Genomic DNA, 20549 nt, shown 5'->3' on the forward strand with positions numbered 1-20549 from the left:
ACACTATTATGTCTCGGACCGCATAGTGTACTTGCGCCAATAGGATCGTTATAATCTGTGGATCAGCTGCAAGCTGTCAGTGTCATTGCAATAACCTAAAATTTCTATAATTTAGTGACATGCTACTTTTTTGTATGAATTGGTAATTTTATTCACGATGGCAGACAAAATAAGGTAAGGAATTGTAATTTATTTATTTGATGAACATTTTGATAAGCATAAAAATAATTTTTGGGAGTGAGATCTAAAAAATGTGAACAATTTTGTTACTAAATCCCAAGTTCATAAGTTGTCAGTTTGGTTAGGATTTTAGGATATATTGAACTAACAAGTGCTGTTGCTTTACAGTCAATCATTATCATATCTAGACAAACTTTCAATTATTCTTGTGAATATTGCCATGCGCTAAACCCAGCTCTGTTACATTTTAATTATCCATAATTCTGTCTCTCTAATTTCAAAGACATTGCCTACCTAAGACTAACTAATACCATTACTGTTTTCAGAATTAATAATTCAAAATTTGATATGAAGGGCAATTATGAGCCCTCTGAGTCTGAAGAAGAATATTCACCTTCTGAAAAGAAGCTACTTGATAAAGTGCGGAAAAGAAAACACCATGACACAGATAGTGAGGAGGAAATGTATGGTTTCTCAGAATCTGAGGATGATGAAGAACAGAAAAAAGATGATTTAGGTATTGCTGACAGTGATTTGGATGATCAAGGGAAATCTGATGATGATTTACCTGATTCAAAAGCTTGGGGTAAGAAAAAGCAGGCATACTATGCAACAGATTATGTGGATGAAGATTATGGAGGCTTTCAGGGAGATGAAGAAATTGCACTCATGGAAGAAAAAGAAGCAATAACCATCCAGAAGAGACTGCTGGAACAACTTGGTGATGAAGACTTTTCATTAGAATTTTTCAATAAACAAATCAAAGATGTTGAAGAAAAGGAGACTGTAATTAAGAGTGATTTAAGCCAAATGTCCAAAAGACAGAAACTGCAACTTCTTGAGAAAGAAAGTCCAGAGTTTTCTGGTTTGATTGATGACTTCAAAACAAAGTTAACAGTTGCAAAAGATGATTTACATCCTCTTTTAAAATTAGTTAAAGATGGAAAACTTCCTAGATGCCCAGCCTCTAAGTTTGTCAAAACAAACTATGACTTAATTTTAAACTACTGCACAAATATAAGTTTCTATTTTCTGCTTAAAAGTCAACGGATCAATATACAAAATCATCCAGTGATAAAAAGATTATATCAATACAGGCAGATGTTAAATAAAATGGAGCCTATTTATTTGGAAGTTATAAAACCACAAATAGATAAAATTTTATCTGCAGTTAGAAATAACTTACAGTTACATGTACTAAAGACACAAAAGGGCAAGAAAAAACGCAAGTTGGACAACACTCAAGTTGAATCATCAGCAAAGAAATTGAAACTCATTAGTGCTTTAGAAAAAGATGATGGTGAAGACACTGGGGTGTCGGACAATGAAGAGGAATATGAAGGAAATGATTACTTCAACCCAGGAAATGACACATCTAAAAATAATGATGAATCTGAAGAAAGTGGATTTTCTGATAATGCTGAGAACTCTCCAAACGAAATAGAAGATATAAATAAACCATCCACATCTTCTCAACAAGTGGTGCCTGAAGATATCGGCGACAAGCGTGAGATAACCTACCAAATTGCTAAGAATAAAGGTTTGACACCTCACCGCAAAAAGGAACAACGTAATCCCAGAGTCAAACATAAACTTAAGTTCAGGAAAGCTAAGATTAGGAGGAAGGGTGCAGTCCGAGAGCCAAGGACTGAAGTAACTCGGTATGGTGGAGAAGCTTCTGGTATTAAGGCCAATGTGAAAAAGAGCATTAAAATTAAGTGATGTCAAAATGTATTATATTTTAATACAATAATAATGTACACATTATTTCGTAATAAAATTATAATCTTAAATATTTTTTTCAATGTTGCCACCTGAAACAAAATTTATAATAAGTAAATATATTCCTGATATAAAAATACTTATCTAAAGGCATATAAATATGAGAAAATAGAGCTTGGAGTTATCCAACTATGTATATTTATATGTATATTGTAATTATTGCAAGTTTTAGTATTTTTGAACTTAATTTCTTTTTCATATGCATCACTTATAAAGTTAGACAATGATTGCATCCTGTTCACTTACAGTTTCAAAACTTTATCCTTGCCACCTGATGCTACATAAGCTCCATCAGGAGACCAGTCCACTGCATAAACCTCGTCAGCATGTCCTGGCAGATCCAATTCTAGTTTTTTCGTTTTCATACTCCAAACTAAAAGAACATATTAATTAAAGTTACACACATTATTGCTAGTTACTTGTTATAAATAAGTAAATAACTAACAGGTTACCTTTTAAAGTTGAGTCTGCACTTGAGCTCAGTAGGAGGCGAGAGTCAGCCGACCAAGCTACCATATAAACAGCCTGGACATGTCCTCTCAATGTAGTTATAAATTTCCCTGTCATGGCTTCCCACAACTTGACTGATTTGTCAAAAGATGCAGATGCCACTATCCTGCACCAAAATAGAAAGGGTTACAGCTAATTCTAAAGTTTTAACTGTTTAATAATATTACATTGGTAGTGTTGGGCTAAGTCAAAATTACCTTGTATCAGGAGAAAATTTAACATCATTAACCAACTGTTGATGGCCTGTCATTCTGGCCAAAGGTCGTTTTTCTTTTTCAGGCAGCCACATGAACAGGGTGAAGTCATCTGAGCCTGACACCAGCCTCTCTGCTCCTTGTGGACACACAGCTTCATACCTTTCAAGAGCCCGAGCTTTTAGAATGTTTTCTAAAAATGATGAAAATACTTAAAAGTAACAAAAAGTTATAAGTTTTGGTGCTCTTTAGATTATGTAAATAATGCTATACTTACTATCATCTGTAAATGCATGTTTATCTGTAACAGGGTGGAAAGGACCAGTTCTGAGTACATAATCTGTACTTAAGGCCAATGTGTTCACCCAATGTGCATGACCTTCTAAAGTTCTGCAGAGGACTCCATCTTCAGCTCTCCAAACCTTTAAAAAAATATAATGATAATACCCATCTGGTAACAAGTTTCAAATTAATATTCATTAATATTTTTTATGCACAACAAGGCAGATGTTTAATGATTACTAACTTTTATTGTTCTGTCCTGTGAGGATGTATAAATGAGGCCAGTACCACCCCACTTCACAGATGTAACTGCTTTTGAGTGCCCTGTCAAGCTTAGAACTGTAATTCCTGTTACTGTGTCCCATATCCTTACATCGCCATCTTTTGAAGAACTAGCCAGCTTTCTGCATTCTGGGTTTCTAAAATTACAAATACATATAACAAGTTGTTTATAGGTACTTCTGTTTTTTTAGAAAGACAAAACAATGTGTTTTACCTGTGATATGGTTCCCAAGCTAATGCTGTTATCCACTGCTTGTGTCCTGTCATAGTTTTCCCTATCTGATTACCAGTTACAGGATCCCAAATTATTAGTCTGCCTTGTTTGCACGCTGATGCTAACTTTGTGCCATCTGGAGCCCAACTGATACACAATACCCAGTTTGTATGACCTGAATGAAACATATTTACTTATTATTGTACAGAACATCTTGTTATAAAAATATTGGTTGTATAAACTGAGGTAGACATGCATTTTCTCTTTACATAAAAATAAGGTTTGCTTAAAAAATACTTACCTTTGCACACATGAAGGGGTGTTTGTGTATGTAAATCCCAGAACCTTACAGTAGTATCACCAGATCCACTAGCAAGTTGTTTTCCAGAAGGACTAAAGCAAGTAGATATAACAGCTTCAGCATGACCAGGTATTGAACTGTAATTTTAGCAATATAATTTAAATAAACTTGTACAATATTCAGATTATAAATAAAATGAAAGAAGACAGGGCAATCAATTACCTAGTACATCTTGTCACTGGTCGCACTTTAAACACAGCTTGTTGTTGATATATTATTTCTACAACATCTTCAGAGTTTAAACATTTAATATCCAGGGCATCTTTGAGACTGGCAGTAATTTCTACATCTTTGACAAAAAAAAGGAATGGCTTGTCTTCCTGGAACGAAATAATGTTTAATAAGAAACTGCTACTAAAACACGTTAACCACCAATTAAATAAATAAAGTTATTTACCTCTTGAAGAAGTGCATTACAAATAAGTTGTAGTTGGTCCTTAGTAACGTTAAGAGGCAAATCCAAGGTGTTACCGACTTCTTCACCAGTGTCGGATTTAAATTTTGCTTGTACACAACTCGGCAAATCTAAATCCATTTTGATTTTCCTTAAAAAACTTAGAAATTTGTTTGTTTTGAGGTTAGAGTAATGTGTGAACTGTGCGAGATTGTGACAGCGCTATTTAACCGTTTGTCTGTCAAAAACCTTGTGAAAAAAATCACATGCGAATGTTTTTTTTTTACTAAGCAAGATTTGACATTTCTGCTGCAAAAACTGGCAACAATTATTTGATGTCCGACTTCGGCATTCTACATACGTGTTATGTTTATTTTATTTAGTCCATTCGCAATCTTTTCTGAATAGTTACGTTAAAATGAAGTTTATTTATTTATTATTTACGTTGTGGACTATAGCAAGATGTGACGAACATACGCATATGTATAAAGATGGAGAACAAGTGGTGCTGTGGATGAACACCGTGGGCCCATACCATAACCGACAAGAGACGTATGCATATTTCTCGCTACCGTTTTGTGTTGGCACAAAGGTAACTATTGGGCACTATCATGAGACTTTGTCAGAAGCGTTGCAGGGCGTCGAGCTCGAATTCAGCGGCCTCGATATTACATTCAAAGATAATGTACCGGCGCAACAATTTTGTGCCATAGAACTAAACGAGCAATCTTACAAGGCACTAGTATACGCTGTGAAGAACCACTACTGGTATCAAATGTACATCGATGATCTTCCAATATGGGGAATCGTTGGAGAAGTTGATGGAGACCAACATTACATTTGGACCCATAAAAAGTTTGACATTGGGTACAATGGAAACAGGATTGTGGAAGTAAACCTTACTGCCGAGAACAAGGAGAGACTAGCGCCTGATGCTAAGATTCCATTCACCTACGAAATAAACTGGATGAAGAGTAGTATTCGTTTTGAAGATCGATTTGATAAATATTTAGACCCTAACTTTTTTCAACATAGAATACATTGGTTCAGCATTTTCAATAGTTTTATGATGGTCATATTTTTAGTTGGTCTTGTGTCCATGATTCTTATGCGAACACTTCGTAAAGACTATGCTAGGTACTCTAAAGATGATGACTTGGATGACTTGGAAAAAGATCTAGGAGATGAGTATGGATGGAAACAGGTACATGGTGATGTGTTTAGACCTGTTCCACATTTGGCAGTATTCTCTGCCCTAGTGGGCTCAGGCTACCAATTGACTGTAGTAACTTTGGCAGTCATCATCTTTACCATATTTGGGGAGCTCTATACTGAGAGAGGTTCACTATTATCAACTGCAATATTTATTTATGCAGCCACATCTCCTGTAAATGGTTACTTTGGAGGATCTCTATATGCAAGAATGGGTGGGAAATTGTGGATAAAGCAAATGCTGTTATCTGCTTTCTTGTTGCCTGTTTTAGTATGTGGTACAGCATTCTTCATCAACTTCATTGCCATGTATTACCATGCTTCCAGGGCAATTCCATTTGGTAGTATGATTGCTGTTATGTCCATCTGTACATTTGTTATTTTGCCTTTGACCCTTGTGGGTACTGTGCTTGGTCGTAATTTAGCTGGACAGCCTGACTATCCTTGTCGCATCAACGCAGTTCCAAGGCCAATCCCAGAAAAGAAATGGTTTATGGAACCATTTGTCATTATTATAATGGGAGGAGTTCTGCCATTTGGTTCTATTTTCATTGAAATGTATTTCATCTTTACCTCTTTCTGGGCTTATAAGATCTACTATGTATATGGTTTTATGCTGTTAGTATTCTTGATTCTAATTATAGTAACGGTCTGTGTCACTATTGTCTGTACTTATTTCTTGCTCAATGCTGAGGATTATCGTTGGCAATGGACTAGCTTCCTCTCTGCAGGCAGCACTGCCCTCTATGTTTACTTGTATTCCTTCTATTACTTCGTTTTTAAAACCAAGATGTATGGCTTGTTCCAAACCACTTTCTACTTTGGTTACATGGCTTTGTTCAGCTTGGCTCTGGGTATAATATGCGGTACTGTTGGCTACTTGGGCACAAGTATATTTGTCAGAAAAATATATTCAACTGTTAAGATTGATTAAAACAATAAGTTTTAATTGTGGTAAAGTTATGTTCATTTAACTAATTATTGACCCATAGATTTAAATTATACTTCATTTTTGTTTATTTTAGCTTTATTGATGTTTAATCAATTGCAATAATTTGTCACTGATGTTTGTAAGCAGTTATGTAATGAAATTGCTTTACGCATTCCCTAATTATATTAAGATAATTGATAAAAATTTTCAAGTTAGGGGAATGTTAGTCATTGTGAATAAAAATTTGTTTTAGATTTAACTCCCTAGTGCAGTATTTTATTATTTTACCATGTGGACTAGGTGGAGTAATAAATTACTGCTCTAGTTGATAGCTGTCTTTATCAGTCCTGGTGTTGCCTGAAGAAAATAATAAAAGCCCACACCTATAACTGGGCCAATTTTGAAAACAAAACTATTAAATCAATTTTTCCATCTTATTCTAGTTTAACTCTCTTGCCCTTATCTATATTATTCACAGGCAATAGTTGATAATACAAATAAATGTGATTGTAATGAGATATCTTTTTTTCAGATTATGTATTATTTAGACAATTTTAAGATAGCATGCAATATTAATATTATATTGTAGCAATTTAACAATGTGATGTGTGAATGTTCTGTAATTTTTAGTTTCTTTGATTGTAAAATAGATATAATTTGGACATCTAAATGAAAGGTAATAATCATACTACCTGCTGATGTTAGTGAGCAATACTTTTTGGAAATCAAGACCATGGGACTTTGTTGAATATGGTAGGAAAGTAAAATGAAGCTTGTTGTGCAAGTAGACCTTATGGTGTTTTGTGTATGGTTATGGTCATTGATGTTTATTTATATTTTAGAGTAATCTTTAAAAAAGTTAATAATTTTAAATGTGTCCTATCATCTTAAAATAAACAAATAATGTTCAGAAGCATGTAAATATTTATTAGATATAGTCTAAACATCTGTACATCAGATATTGTCAATATCCTTGTACAAATTCCGATTTTCTCAATTCCTCTAGTTTTGTGAATGCTTGCTACTTTGTGGTTCTCTATCAAATTCTTTCTAGGAGCATACCAAGGTTCACTTGGAGAGACTTATCTATTTATAAATAAAGATAATATTATATTCATAAGCCTTAAAATTTTAGTTTATTGTAAATAATTATAGGGTGAATTAATGTAATGTAACTAATAAAACTGTTCAGCAGTTACATAATATTTGACAACTTATCTTAAATTCATAGACAAAATGTAACTCTGTATGCCATCCAACTTAATATAAAATTACATTGTATTAAAGTTATCGAAATAAATATGGATGAAATAATATTTTGTTTTTGTTAATACTCCTTATTATCTCCTAGTTCAAAAGTTATAACGTTTTCTTTACTTTATTTATTTACAGTAGATTATTAAAAGAAATCTTTGATATTTTTATTTTTTCCTTCCAAAAAATTTTTCGTCAATGTTAATAAGTGAATACTCTTCATTAACATTATTTGAATGGGTCAAAATAAGGAATCTTATAATCCCATTTTGTAAATAAATTTATTTATCACCATCAACAAACATTTCAACATCTACGGCTCCCTTTCTTGACTTTTTGCCGCCAGGCGTCTTAGCATTGAATTTTTCTGCGGTCCTTTTCCTAAGTGTGTCCACATCTTCATTCTCATCCGTTTGATCGGCCCATTCCAACACCAATCGTCGACCGTACAAATGAGTTGAATGACACAACGACTCAAATGCACTCTGTAAACAATAATATGATTTTGAGTATGATTATGATTTTTGAATACGCGCTCCGCGTACGAAAAGTGGGGATTCAAGCCATTTTGACTGTTTTTTTATAATAAGCCCAACCAAATATCTATTTTTGAGCGAGATTGAATTGAATTTTGAGACTTCAATTAATTCATCTAAAGAAAACCAATTAATTTAGTTAATTAAATTGTTCTACTGCAAGATTTGTAATTCATGAAATACATAAAAAAATAATGAGCTATTACATCGATTTTATTCCCAAGCACAATGAGCAGATATCAATGTAAATGGCAACACTTATTTTTATTACATACTAGCGACCCGCCCGGGCTTCGCACGGATATAAATATTTGACAAAAATTATAAAATCAATAAAAAAAAATCAAAACAAATCTTTTATCTTTATAATAAAAGTATAGGTAGATAAACTCAAAGCATATACAGTCGTGGTCAACTAATTAGGGACAGATAGAATACTAAGCAATACTAAGTGTTCATATCCTATTATTGTGAGCTTCATTCAATATTACTGGCTGTTACTTTGTAAACATATTGACTATCAAGTACTCTATTTAACAGAATACAATAACAACAAAAAAACTTACTAACTTAATAAAAAATCTTAATCAAATCACATGAATCGGTAATTATGGTACGGACGGTCTGGCCACCTAATTAGGGACGGTTAAGTTTTTCCTTCTAAATTAAAAAAATAAAAAGTAATAACTTTAATTCTGTTCATTTGTAATTTCGGCGTAAATTGAAAAGCGATATTCTTATCTTGCGAGTTAAAAACTCGTCAAATTATTAAAGGTAATGGGCTGAAAGAAAAGCAACAATGCGCTAAGTTATAATCAATCTTTATATCAGTGTGGATGGCCATACCGGTAAATTGCAGATCATCTGTAATGTTCCAAAAACATGAATCTACGATGCAGTGGCTTATTTCAAAATCATGAAACAACAGAAAGTATGCCTAGAAGGAAGAGGCCAATAAAAACAACCCCACAAGATGGATCGCAGAATGGTCACTCTCGCAAAGAGAGACCCCTTTAAGGGTTTCGTTCTGATCAAGAGCGAGATTTTTGGACCAGAACCGACTGCTGGAGTATCTGCGAGGACCGTCGGAAGGCGACTGGTGGAAGCTAACCTTGTAGGAAGAATTCCTCGAAAAGTTCCACTACTGAAGATGGAACACAAAGAAGCAAGATTGGCGTTTGCAAGAAAGTATGGACATTAGGCTTTTGCTCAATGGATAAATGTGCTGTTTTCTGATGAAATCAAGATAAATCTTATTTCATCCGATGACAGACAATCCGTGCGACGACCTGTAAAGTCCGAAATGATACCAAAGTAAACGAAGAAGCAGGTGAAATATACAGGCGGCAAAATAAAAATCTGGGACTGATTTTCTGGACATAGAGTGTAACCTATAAAAAGAACTGAAGTTAAACTTGAGCAATTCCAATACAAATAAATATAGGAGAAAACGATGCTATCGTATGCTGAAGAAGTCTTACCAGTCTCATGAACATTTCAACACGATAACGACCCAAAAAATATTTAGAATACTAGCCAAATTACTTGTTATTAATAGACACAAGCTACAAAGCCTCGTGAAGATTTTTTTTTGGGACTGGAGAGACGGTCTTGTGTTTTAGTCATATAACGTCCCTAATTAGTTGACCACGACTGTACATTTGTTTGGATTTATCCATTCTATGCTCACCTTTGCATCAGCCTTGGAGTGGTAGTCTACAAAAGCAAAACCACGATGCTGGTCCGAACCTGGAGTCAATTTTTTTGGCAGTCTCAACGTTTTTATTTCGCCAAAAGCTCTAAAAATAAAATTTGGCTTTAATAAAATACACAATTCATACGACTTGAACGAGTTGAAGCAAATCAACAAACATTTCTAATTTAATATCAATTTATAACTAGTTATATTTAAAAAGATGGACTATTCATTTTGTACAAAGAAAAGAAGCACCTGAAAGTATTAATAGTCAAGTTAAACATTTAAGGAAATTATTAATTAAAGTTATTATTAATTTCCTCCTTCATTGTTTAAAAAAATATTACAAACTATTCTAATGGGTTAGCCCGTCCCGTCACCCACCTCTACCTCGAAACGTTTTCGAGAAGACAAGTGTTGCTATTTCCAAAAAATTAGGCCCACCACATATTACTATAAAATTTTGATAATTCTAGGCATTAAGCCATAATTGATCATAATGAGAAGATAAAAAACCAGAAATAGATTATTTATACGATTCAAAGACAAGCGCGTCTTTATCGTACAGGAATACATTTCATTAATGTTATCGCGCGATAATACCTATTTAAAATTACTATTAATCAGCAGTGACTCAATATCGGTGGCCAATGCTCGATGGCCTCAGTAGAGCCTCTCAACAAGTGGGCCTCAGAATGAACATGGACAAGACAAAAATCATGTCTAATGTCCGTGTTGCACCCACTCCTCTGAAGGTTGGAGACTCTACACTCGAAGTTGTTGACAATTATGTATACCTGGGACAAACAGTCCAGTTAGGTAGGTCCAACTTCGAGAAAGAGGTCAATCGTCGAATCCAACTCGGATGGGCAGCGTTCGGGAAGCTTCGCCATATACTCACGTCCGAAATACCGCAGTGTCTTAAGTCGAAAGTATTTGACCAATGCGTGTTGCCAGTGATGGTATACGGATCTGAGACGTGGTCGCTTACTATGGGCCTCATAAGAAGGCTCAAGGTCACCCAAAGGGCGATGGAGCGGGCTATGCTCGGAGTTTCCCTGCGTGATCGAATCAGAAATGAGGAGATCCGCAGGAGAACCAAAGTAACCGACATAGCTCGCAGAATTGCTAAAATCAAGTGGCAGTGGGCGGGGCACATAGCTCGTAGAGACGATGGCCGTTGGGGCAGGAAAGTTCTCGAGTGGCGACCACGGGCTGGAAGACGTAGCGTGGGCAGGCCTCCTACTAGGTGGACCGACGATCTGGTAAAGGTCGCGGGAAGAGCCTGGATGCGGGCAGCGCAGGACCGTTCATTGTGGAAAACCTTGGGGGAGGCCTTTGTCCAGCAGTGGACGTCATTTGGCTGAAAAGAAGAAGAAGAAGACTCAATATCGGCAGTAATTACCTGAATATTTCGTGGAGCTCGTTTCTGTTCGCTTGGAATGGCACGTTGCGTACGAGAATCTTTGTACCATTCTGTGCGGAATGCTTAGTGCTTTTTTTACTTGTTTGGATTTCCGTCCTGTAAAAAAATATTTTTAAATAAAATAAATATGTAAAACATTATATTATTTCAGTATAAGTGGTGTTGAACCAAAATACGTACGTGTTTCCCCTTTCAGAGCGCTTCAGCTCCAATGCCTTCCCATCTAAATTAGAATTTTGTAATAATTTAAGAGCTTCATTAGCATCCAGTTTTTTGTAGAATTGAACGAAGCCGTACCCCATCGATAAGAATTGTCCTGGTGATTTCGGATCTTTCTTCTTGGCTATCGTGACATTGTGGACTACTCCAGCTCGCGAAAAATGCTGTCGAAAGTGTTGAAATTAAATTAGGTTGTTCTAATTATGTAACTGCTGTGGTAACAAAGTGGATTCAGCTGCTCAAATAAGTTATCCAATACTTTGAATATTAAAACCAGTCTGAATGACGTACAAATATGCTATGTGAACATTTAGAGTTAACCTCTATAGCGAGATTTTGATTTTTACAGGAACTTATTATCACTATAACCACAGAATAATAATAAGTACTACGTACAGAAGTTTTACTTCGCGAAGGTATTTAAAAAAATGTATGCTCAATGTCATTAACAATATGGTATAATTTAGCCTGTCTCAAGAGTCAAGCACCATTTTGTTGACAAACGTCAGTGATCGGCACTGCGCCGAAGTTAAAGGGCTGACTTCGGTAAAATTATGTGACGTGAGGTGCCAAACTGCGGAAAATGGCGGAGAAAATACATGATTTAGCATGAATTATCATAAATAATATTAACTACTTATTTACCTCTCAGTGTCTTGAGGCACTTAAAAAAGTACATTCTGTGTTTTTATTATTATTTAGGCAGTTAAATACTGCACTGTATTTAGTACACCATTTTCTTTATTTTCTTCCATCATACACAAGAATACGCGTGCGTGAGTCAATGTTCGCTCGTATGTGAGGCCTTGTCGAATAGTATCCTGTAGGTGGGCCATCGTGCGTGTTTTGTTTTCGATGTAAACTCGCGGAGATGAACAGGCCTGCTATAACCTCTAACTTGGTTCCTATAAAGATAAGTTTAAAAATACCACTAGATGCCGTTAGATAGAAGGTACTCACCCTTTTCAACGAATCTTCTGTAGTTATAAAATTAAGATTTTTGACAAACAACGTCGTATCGTTTTCTGGTTCTCCCAATACTTCAGTTTCAACCACACTGTCTTTGGTGTCCTGAATTTGCGTTTCTACCTTCTTAGTTTCTGGTACATGTTTTTTACTTTCAAATGTTTCTGCAGTATCAGTTTTTTTAATTTCTGTCTGTTCATTGCTATCGGTCTCTGTCTTTTCAGCTGATTTAACAAATACATTCTCTGGCGCCCACTCTAAGTATAAAGGCGATGACTTAAATTGGGAATAAGCTAGTTTGCTAAACGCCTTCTTAGCTTCGAAGGGTTCAATGAAATCTACGAGTGCTGTTATACCGTGTTCTGGCATCAGGAACCTGGCAATATGACCGTGCCGTTCAAATAACTGCTTGACTTCACTCGCCTCTGTGTTAGCTGGTAAATTTTTCACTAATATACATGTTTTCGACCTTCTTTTTGCTGGCTGAAAATAAATAAATATTAAGTGACACTAAACTAACTAACTATATACATATAACAATACCATCAGAACTTGCTCCTTTTTGAAGTCAGTTAAAAATATTACCTTACTAAAAGCATCCAAATACACTCCATTGGTTTCGAGGAATTTGCGTGTCTCGGCAACCAGTTGAGTTTCTCCCAGCGCTAATCTTACAGCGGCGCTTGTGTCTAAAGAAATTAATTGCATTGCATAAAAATATACATATTCAAAGATATTATAAAAAACACACAAAAACACAGAATCGATTTCAGAATTTCATGGTACTGTCGCGTGCAAATTATTCTGTATTGTTTTCAGAACTTCACCATGAGAGGGTAAAAGTAAGGGAATAATATAATTTATTGATACCAGTAAAATAATTCAAGACTCAAAAAAGTATTTCATTCTAGTCCCGAAAACCGGGGTTATTTTTCGAGAATCGTGATTTGATTTATTGATTTTCGTAGGGGTGCAAGAGAGCTCCGTGCTAATAAAAACCGGCAAGTTTTGCAACCAACAGTCAAATAATATTGATATCGAGTTGTCTGTATCTTGTGAAATGAAGTGAAATAATGTTAAGGATACTGAGTGGGTTCAATCCCTCTGGATAAATTATTATCATTATTGCTTTACGATATAGTCAGTTTCAGATTTATAGGCCAAACCCTCTCGCCTTTTGGGCGGTAGAGATCGGTACAGTTATTATTGTTATTAAAGATTCTTACTTTTGTTGGTTTCGGTGAGCAGCTGTTCCTTGGTGGTGCTGTAGGCGGCGGCCACGACGTCGGCGACTGCGTTGGCTCCCAGGAACAAAGTGTTCCAGTTGTGGGACGACTTCGCTTGGGCCTTCAGTTTTTTTGCTTTCTTCTCTTTGAATGTGAGTCCATCTAAACAGTAATTACTAATTAGAATGCGTTTATGCAATACGATGCAAATAAGTAACGTGTGGCTGACATCGAAAATTCAGCGAATTTACCTATCTTGTCTGATCTCAACCTGTCTTGGTGAATGGATTTTTCATTTTAATTTTTTTTTACGGGAATAAACTTTAAGATAGTGCTGGAAGTCTGTAGCAGATTTTTGGGGGATTTGGGTTGGTAGGAGTAGTAAGAGAACTACAATCATACACAGAGGACTAACGCCCGTATTCACAAACGATGTTTGCTTAAGTGACGCAGGAAATCTAACGCACAGCGTTGAATAAAGCTCTGTAAGGCCTCAGCCTCGAACTTAGCGGGCAGCGGGGCGGGAGCGGCGGCGGCGCTGGAGCGGGGCGGGCAACGCAGACCCGTTCTCGAAACAAGCGGGCAGCTCGCGCAGCGCTTTAGCGGCGAAGTGTTGTGTTCAGGGTTGTGTTGTCGAGATATTTGTTTTTATTCGCAAACGAAATGTCTGAACAACGGCAACAATCTTATTTCGATTCAAATTTATTCCTAAACGCTCGTTTTATTGTGGGCAAAAGAAGGAGTGCGCTGCCCGCTCGTTGCCCGCTCCCTCGCCGCTGCCCGCTCGTTGCCCGCTGCCGCGCCGCTGTTTTCGAGAACCGTTCTATTTGATTTTACGCATAAGATCCTGCCGCTCCCGCGCCGCCGCCGCCGCCGCCCCGCTGCCCGCTAAGTTCGAGGCTGAGGCCTGATTGGTTCGCGTGTGACCCTGTGCGTCCACGCGCACTGTGAGACCTCATAGTAATGTTTGTGAATACGGGGTTAAGTCTTGTGTTGATGAGCCAGTTTTTGACGGGTTCGGCGTCGGGCCGGTGCTCGTTATTTTATCGATTGTCGACCCGGCGAACACACGCCCTAAGGTTTGGTTGCCACAAATAAAATACAGAAGACTACAAAGAAGGTAATGCTCACCGTCATTATCATCGGCATCCTCAAGCGCCTCTGTTTTAGCGGGCAGCAGGTGCAGCATGCGGCCGCAGAAAGTCGTGCCGTCCAGTTCCGTGAACGCCTTGACCGCGTGTTCTGGCATCATAAACGTGACGGTGGCAAAGCCCTTCGGCTGTCGGAGGACTTTGTCTATCGGCATGTTCACTTCGGCTAGTGGCCCTGGAAATAAATTACTTTTAGTACACAGTTTCTTAATGAAAAAGTCGATTATTGAAGAAAAAGGTCATTCCCAAACATTAATGGTTGGGCGTAGTTGCAGGGTCAACTCTAATTTATGGAAATGGAAAAGAATAGAAAATTATCTTCCTATTACATCGCACATAGGGTTTCTGCTCGAGCTTTCTCGAACTCGAGAAAACTCGAGAAATTTGGCTTCATTCGAGACGAGAAAAAAATTACCGGAGCTCGAGAATTCTCGAGTTTCGATTTTGAAGCTTTTATATTCTTGAAAGCCTATTTTCTTAGACAAAAGAAAGTTTTTAATTATTTAATAGGTCAAGGTTGCTTTTAGACTGGCCTAGTCTTTCCTTTTTTAACTGATTTGATTTGCAAGTAATGATCTCAATCGAAACTAAGTAATAATATTCAACAACGAGTATGATATATTACGTATTATGTATGTTTAACTCTGCTGACTGATATAAAGACTGAAAAATTTGTTAAACTCGTGCCTCCTCGTAAAGTGTATTCAAGTCGTTATCTGTGAGAAATTTAAAAATTTATTAAAAAGTTTTTTTTGTTCATAAAAAAAAACTATACTGGTCATCACAAAAATCGGCCCACCTACGTTTTACAGGAAAACTCGTTTCTACTGACACAATCATGGTGCCCCAACAATATTGGTGTTATTTGAAAGCCCAATAAATATCCTTAAAGAAAAACACATTTAATTTCTTAATAAACGATTTAAACGATTAACATAATTATACAATAAATGTGAGTTGAAAAAAGACCTCACTTTGGGCTCACCTCTGGGATCAATTAGACCAATTTTTATGGTTATAAAACCAAATAATAATCTCACGTGTCCTCTTTAACAGATTGATAGCGATTAATCCCAACTTAACAGTTTTATAGTTTATGACAGTTGGCTCAAGCGTAACTACCTATTTTTTGAAGAAGTGACTCTGGATTCTTCTACAGACACATTTTTGGGGTAAAAACCTTTCCTTTAATGAAATGAAGTTTAGAACTAGGCTTTTGAATGGTGCCAATATTAGTAGGAAGTGGGGATGCATACGTTTGAAAGTGCTTGTCGCGGGAGGGTCGATTTTTGTGATGACCAGTGTATTTATCGTAATTTTGCTATTTGGACTTGTGTTCTTTAGAAAACAAGTGATTCAATTGTAGCTCCAGATTTTTATTGTTATTTATCCTTAAAGTACACGCGACTTTATGACTTTTGTTATGATTATTAGTAAATATTAATGATGAAAGAAGATTTAATTTTTTGTTTCTTTCTTTACCAAAATAAGTGGTACTAAATTCTAATATTGATTGTTGTGCATAAAAGTAAGTATATTAGATAAAAAAAACCTGTGTTTTTAATAAATTTCAACCGATTTCAGTAGTTTTCATTAAAAGACTCGAGACCCGAGAAAACTCGAGACTTTGGCCTCGAGAATTCTCGAAACTCGAGAAAAAAAATAAGTCGAGAAATCAGAAACCCTAAATTCGCACATCATATAGAATGAATTATAAGAAAATGCTTTACCATATTTTTCAAATAAGTTTGTGATTTCTTCCTCTGAGATGACATAAGGCAAATTCCTCACAAATATACTCCCACTTTCACCAATACTTTCTTCATTACTCTCTTGCTGAAAAAGTAATTAATTCAATGAGTATTTTTAGTTTAATGATACCATCAGAATGACATTTTGACTCATGCTATACCTCTTTTCTTCTCTTTTGATTAAACTGTTCTTCTTCTTCAGCTGCTTTTTTTGCTTTATCTTCATATTGACTGATATGTATTCGGTGATTTGCTGCAAGGAATATTTGTTGGATAATATTGAATATGGACACAGTGTATATTATTATGTCAACATGAAATTGTAAACTCCGTCAGTTTATAATATAACGCGTGATATTGTAAGCTAACAGTGGATCAGGTTAGGTTAGGGCCCTCTCCCACGGCGACTTTTGTAGCGATGCAGTCGCGCTGCTGTAGCGCGTTTAGTAGCGCGTTGGCATCACTTCTGTAGTGCGTTGCAAATGCGACTAATGCGCGTAAGTAGCGATGCTGTCGCGCATTTATGAAACGGCGTGAAACAAAAAAGCCCGAAAAGTCGCCGTGGGCGAAGGCCCTTAGACTGTAATCTAACCACGTCAGTTTATAATCTGACGGAATTCACAATTTTACAGAGATTAAATAAACTTACCTATAAACAATTTATCTTTCTTGAGTGCTTTTTTTAGTTCATTTTCTGTCCTAAATCCTACATAACAAAATCCTGCAACTTTTTTTCCTTTAGCTTTAAGTGGTAATCTTATTGAGTAAGGCACCAAGGGTCTGAAAAACTCTTTTATATCTTTCTTCTTACATTTATAGGGTAGGCCTGTTATCTGTAAACGGAATACAATTATTGATTATTATTATATTGTTTAATTTAGTAAATAAATAAATAAATACTAATGAAATAGAAAAAAATCCGTATAATCTAGTTTTCATAATTGAAATGTATAATAAAAAGGCAGTGACTTGCCTTAATATGGAATAATTGTCGATTTCTTATTTTCTTTACTGGCTTTTCTTCTATCTGTTCCTCTACTGTTTGTTCCTGTACTGGATTTTCACTTTCTTGTATTGGACCATAAACTCTTTTCATTAGTAGTTTCATATACTGAAAAACAACAATTTGAAACCTGGTAAAGTTGCATTGAGATGTGTAGTAAAATGAATAAAAAAATACCTAAATTTTCAGCTTAAGCTATAAGTAATAAGTATTATTGTAATTTTTTTATTATCTCCCATGAATTTAGCTTTAATGATGTTTGTATCTGTTTTATGAAACCAATGAATGTTATTTTTTAAATTTAATGAATAATAATAAATAAAAAAAAGAAATTACCTCTAAGTCACTAATTTGCTTATTAGCTACTTTATCTTCCACTTTACTACTTTGTTTTGTAGTCGCATTGTCATCTTCCACTTTACTATTTTTTGTTTCTGTTTCGTTTTCCTTTGCAACTGGTGTGGGTGTCTCTGTGGCAGCAGGCTTCTCATCCTCCACACCGGAGTCCTCATCGTCACTATTGGCGGCCTTTTCAAAGGCTTCCTTGATCCACGCTGTTTTGTCATTGACATGAGCTTCTATGAACTCCGCAAACAGTGGGTCTTCTTTATGCTGAAATATTATTTTAATGTTGGTTAAATGATGACTACTTAATGATTAGAAAAAATGACTTGTCTTTCAACTAAAGCTACGCTAGGAGAGATAGTGATAAAAATTTAAGGTAAGGTAATATTTGATACCAGTAAAATGTTTTCATCTTAATATCATATGATGATAGTTTGAGGGATAGGTAAAGGTTGTCCAGAGCAGCTTTGGTTGCTCGGTATACCTTATGAGCCAGAATAGTTCGTTCGTTTCAGCCGAAAGACGTCCACTGCTGGACAAAGGCCTCCCCCAAGGATTTCTACCAAGGAGCCAGAATAGTAGAAGGGTAAAAATAAAATGTGTGTCTCAAAATACTACTATTAAAAAATATAAATACCTTTTTGAGCAATTCAACAATCTTATTTTTATTTTTTTCATTCTTTTTCTGTTGCTTTTTTTCAACTTTTTTGTCATTGTTGTCATCCTTGTGTATTTTCTTGTAAGCTGTGCTGTCTGGCGCATATTTGCTCCAAGCCCTAGGCTTCTTTTCGTCTCCCAAGTTGGCGCAGACTTGTACTTCTATTTTCATGGACTTGATACACGTACCATCAAAATATTCCCTGGCAGCTTGGGCTTGTTCCTCTGTTCTGTATCCAATAAATCCGAAATTCCTGAACTTTCCATCTTTTGTATATTTTAGTTGGACATCTGTAATTTCTCCCTTCTCACTGAAGATATCTTTTAGGTTCTGTGCAGTTACCTAAAAGTTTGAGCGAAAATTACATAAAATAGTATAAACTATAGAAATTGATTAAACATTTAGCAAATTATATATAATGAATTACCTTATTTGGTAGATTTTTAATTATTAAACGTGACATAACTTTATTTAAATTCAAAGAAATACATAGAAAAACAAATCACACGTGCGTGTATGAAATTTGTACAATTTGACATTAATGACAGCAAATGAGCAAAGTTGACAGTGACAGTATTTTTTTTAATTAAATAGGCAGAAGTATCAAATATTACACCAGCTTTCTTTATTTTTTTACATCTTCATTAAATTTTCATGGTCATAGTCCATACAATGGTCACTTATTTTTGTAATCAAAACTCAGCAATTTTCGACTATATTTCGAATACGAGTGTATTATGGGTGTGCGTAAACAAATTTACCTAAAACTAAAACCGCCCTTGGTACTATTACATATTATGTGCCTATAAAGTGATTAAAGTGCATTAATGTGTAGTGTAGATGGTGCATGTGTGATTGATATGGTCAACTTGTTGAATGATTTAATAATTTGTTTTATAAATTAAAGCTTATTAATATAGTATAATTAAAGATTTCTCATTGCTACTCAAGTATAAGCATATTAAAAAAAACAAACGTCATCTGTCAACAATGTCATATTATAGATGAACTACACTGAAATGTCCCACCGACGACATTGACAGCAGGGCGCCACCATCTTCGTGCAACTATATGGTTTCCACCGTGGCAAAAGTCGGAACTAGCGATCCGCTATTGACGGTGGCCCCCCTGTCAGTGTCAAATAAAGGACAGTTCAGTGTAGTTCATCTATATCGTCAGCTGATCTGTCAACACAGTTTATTTTCTTCTTCGACTAGTTTATTTACAAAATAATTTAATTTACAATAACCAGAATTGATATTTGGTTAGGAGTAAACACCGTAAATATCTGTTCTTAATTTAAAGTAGATCCTGACTATACTTAGTGTAATAAAGATGTCGACAGCAATGACTTTTGGCCAGAAGCAGTTCATTCCAACGCCGCCTGAGAAAGGCAGCTTCCCTTTGGATCACGAAGGAGTGTGTAAGAAGACTATGACCAAATACATGAAGTGCTTATTCACCAATAATAGCAACAATTCTTTGTGTCGAGATGAAGCTAAGGATTATCTAGCTTGCAGAATGGAACATAACCTGATGGCTAAAGAAGATCTTTCAAAATTAGGATTCAAGAGTGATACGCAAATGGATGAAACACAGAAATAATATACTTAATATATATTTGTATAGTTAGGATTAGTTAAGATTTATTGTGTTATTTTGTATGTTATTATAACAGTTGTTACAAATTCAGTTACCTAGTTTTATTCATAGTCTTCAAACCCAAAAATATTACATTAAACTGAAAATGGCGAGTATCGGTAATTTAAAGTAGTAAAAAGAACTGTGTGTGCATTGAGTTATAATGTACTTGTGTGTGTACCTATCTTCTGAATTTCCATATTTTCCATACTTTGCTCAAGAAAATCGAAAAAGCATTAAAATAAATTAGAGGTAGAAAAATGTTACTTCTCAGTGATACTGGTGATACTTAGTATTGGTATAGGTTGATAGATTTTGAGGCAAATGGCAACTTG

At 35.5% G+C, this 20549-nt stretch overlaps 5 protein-coding genes across 5 annotated transcripts; 3 read left to right on the forward strand and 2 right to left on the reverse strand.

Moving 5' to 3' along the window:
- The first annotated feature begins 65 nt into the window (after nucleotides 1–65).
- LOC135075223 (something about silencing protein 10) lies at nucleotides 66–1973 on the forward strand. The gene is made up of 2 exons (XM_063969592.1): nucleotides 66–174; nucleotides 507–1973. Exons 1-2 carry the CDS (start codon nucleotides 158–160, stop codon nucleotides 1900–1902), a joined length of 1413 nt encoding a protein of 470 aa, XP_063825662.1. The 5' UTR covers nucleotides 66–157; the 3' UTR covers nucleotides 1903–1973.
- LOC135075222 (notchless protein homolog 1) lies at nucleotides 1895–4437 on the reverse strand. Its single transcript, XM_063969591.1, has 10 exons — nucleotides 4203–4437; nucleotides 3968–4125; nucleotides 3746–3882; nucleotides 3445–3619; nucleotides 3193–3367; nucleotides 2944–3088; nucleotides 2670–2859; nucleotides 2415–2578; nucleotides 2209–2335; nucleotides 1895–1994 (listed from the first exon to the last, which is right to left on the reverse strand). Exons 1-10 carry the CDS (start codon nucleotides 4338–4340, stop codon nucleotides 1982–1984), a joined length of 1422 nt encoding a protein of 473 aa, XP_063825661.1. The 5' UTR covers nucleotides 4341–4437; the 3' UTR covers nucleotides 1895–1981.
- Nucleotides 4438–4514: 77 nt separating this feature from the next.
- On the forward strand, nucleotides 4515–7656 carry LOC135075221 (transmembrane 9 superfamily member 3). The gene has a single exon (XM_063969590.1). The coding sequence runs from the start codon at nucleotides 4618–4620 to the stop codon at nucleotides 6343–6345; it is 1728 nt and encodes a 575-aa protein (XP_063825660.1). The 5' UTR covers nucleotides 4515–4617; the 3' UTR covers nucleotides 6346–7656.
- Nucleotides 7657–7858: 202 nt separating this feature from the next.
- On the reverse strand, nucleotides 7859–19109 carry LOC135075217 (probable RNA-binding protein 19). The gene is made up of 15 exons (XM_063969587.1): nucleotides 19001–19109; nucleotides 18553–18915; nucleotides 17907–18182; nucleotides 17541–17678; nucleotides 17217–17400; nucleotides 16729–16820; nucleotides 16547–16652; nucleotides 14797–14991; nucleotides 13666–13827; nucleotides 13025–13128; nucleotides 12434–12922; nucleotides 11435–11637; nucleotides 11234–11350; nucleotides 9823–9931; nucleotides 7859–8081 (listed from the first exon to the last, which is right to left on the reverse strand). The coding sequence occupies exons 1-15, from the start codon at nucleotides 19034–19036 to the stop codon at nucleotides 7878–7880; spliced, it is 2778 nt and encodes a 925-aa protein (XP_063825657.1). The 5' UTR covers nucleotides 19037–19109; the 3' UTR covers nucleotides 7859–7877.
- A 640-nt stretch (nucleotides 19110–19749) lies between these two features.
- Nucleotides 19750–20265, forward strand: LOC135075581 (cytochrome c oxidase assembly protein COX19). Its single transcript, XM_063970003.1, has one exon. The coding sequence runs from the start codon at nucleotides 19909–19911 to the stop codon at nucleotides 20176–20178; it is 270 nt and encodes an 89-aa protein (XP_063826073.1). The 5' UTR covers nucleotides 19750–19908; the 3' UTR covers nucleotides 20179–20265.
- The last annotated feature ends 284 nt before the right edge of the window (nucleotides 20266–20549 follow it).

The sequence above is a fragment of the Ostrinia nubilalis genome, chromosome 10 (assembly GCF_963855985.1).
Source record: "Ostrinia nubilalis chromosome 10, ilOstNubi1.1, whole genome shotgun sequence".
NCBI classification, from domain to species: Eukaryota; Metazoa; Arthropoda; class Insecta; order Lepidoptera; family Crambidae; genus Ostrinia; species Ostrinia nubilalis.

Excerpts from the sequence above, each read along its gene's own strand:
- LOC135075217 (XM_063969587.1), bottom strand. The coding sequence starts at position 19,036 with ATGTCACGTTTAATAATTAAAAATCTACCAAATAAG. Across the intron at positions 13,129-13,665 it reads GCTCACCGAAACCAACAAAA|ACACAAGCGCCGCTGTAAGA; the intron begins GTAAGAATCTTT and ends TAATTTCTTTAG. Across the intron at positions 12,923-13,024 it reads ATTTGGATGCTTTTAGTAAG|CCAGCAAAAAGAAGGTCGAA; the intron begins GTAATATTTTTA and ends ATTTATTTTCAG.
- LOC135075581 (XM_063970003.1), top strand. The coding sequence starts at position 19,909 with ATGTCGACAGCAATGACTTTTGGCCAGAAGCAGTTCATTCCAACGCCG.
- LOC135075221 (XM_063969590.1), top strand. The coding sequence starts at position 4,618 with ATGAAGTTTATTTATTTATTATTTACGTTGTGGACTATAGCAAGATGT.
- LOC135075222 (XM_063969591.1), bottom strand. The coding sequence starts at position 4,340 with ATGGATTTAGATTTGCCGAGTTGTGTACAAGCAAAATTTAAATCCGAC. Across the intron at positions 3,368-3,444 it reads GCTTGGGAACCATATCACAG|AAACCCAGAATGCAGAAAGC; the intron begins GTAAAACACATT and ends TTGTAATTTTAG. Across the intron at positions 2,579-2,669 it reads AAATTTTCTCCTGATACAAG|GATAGTGGCATCTGCATCTT; the intron begins GTAATTTTGACT and ends ATTTTGGTGCAG.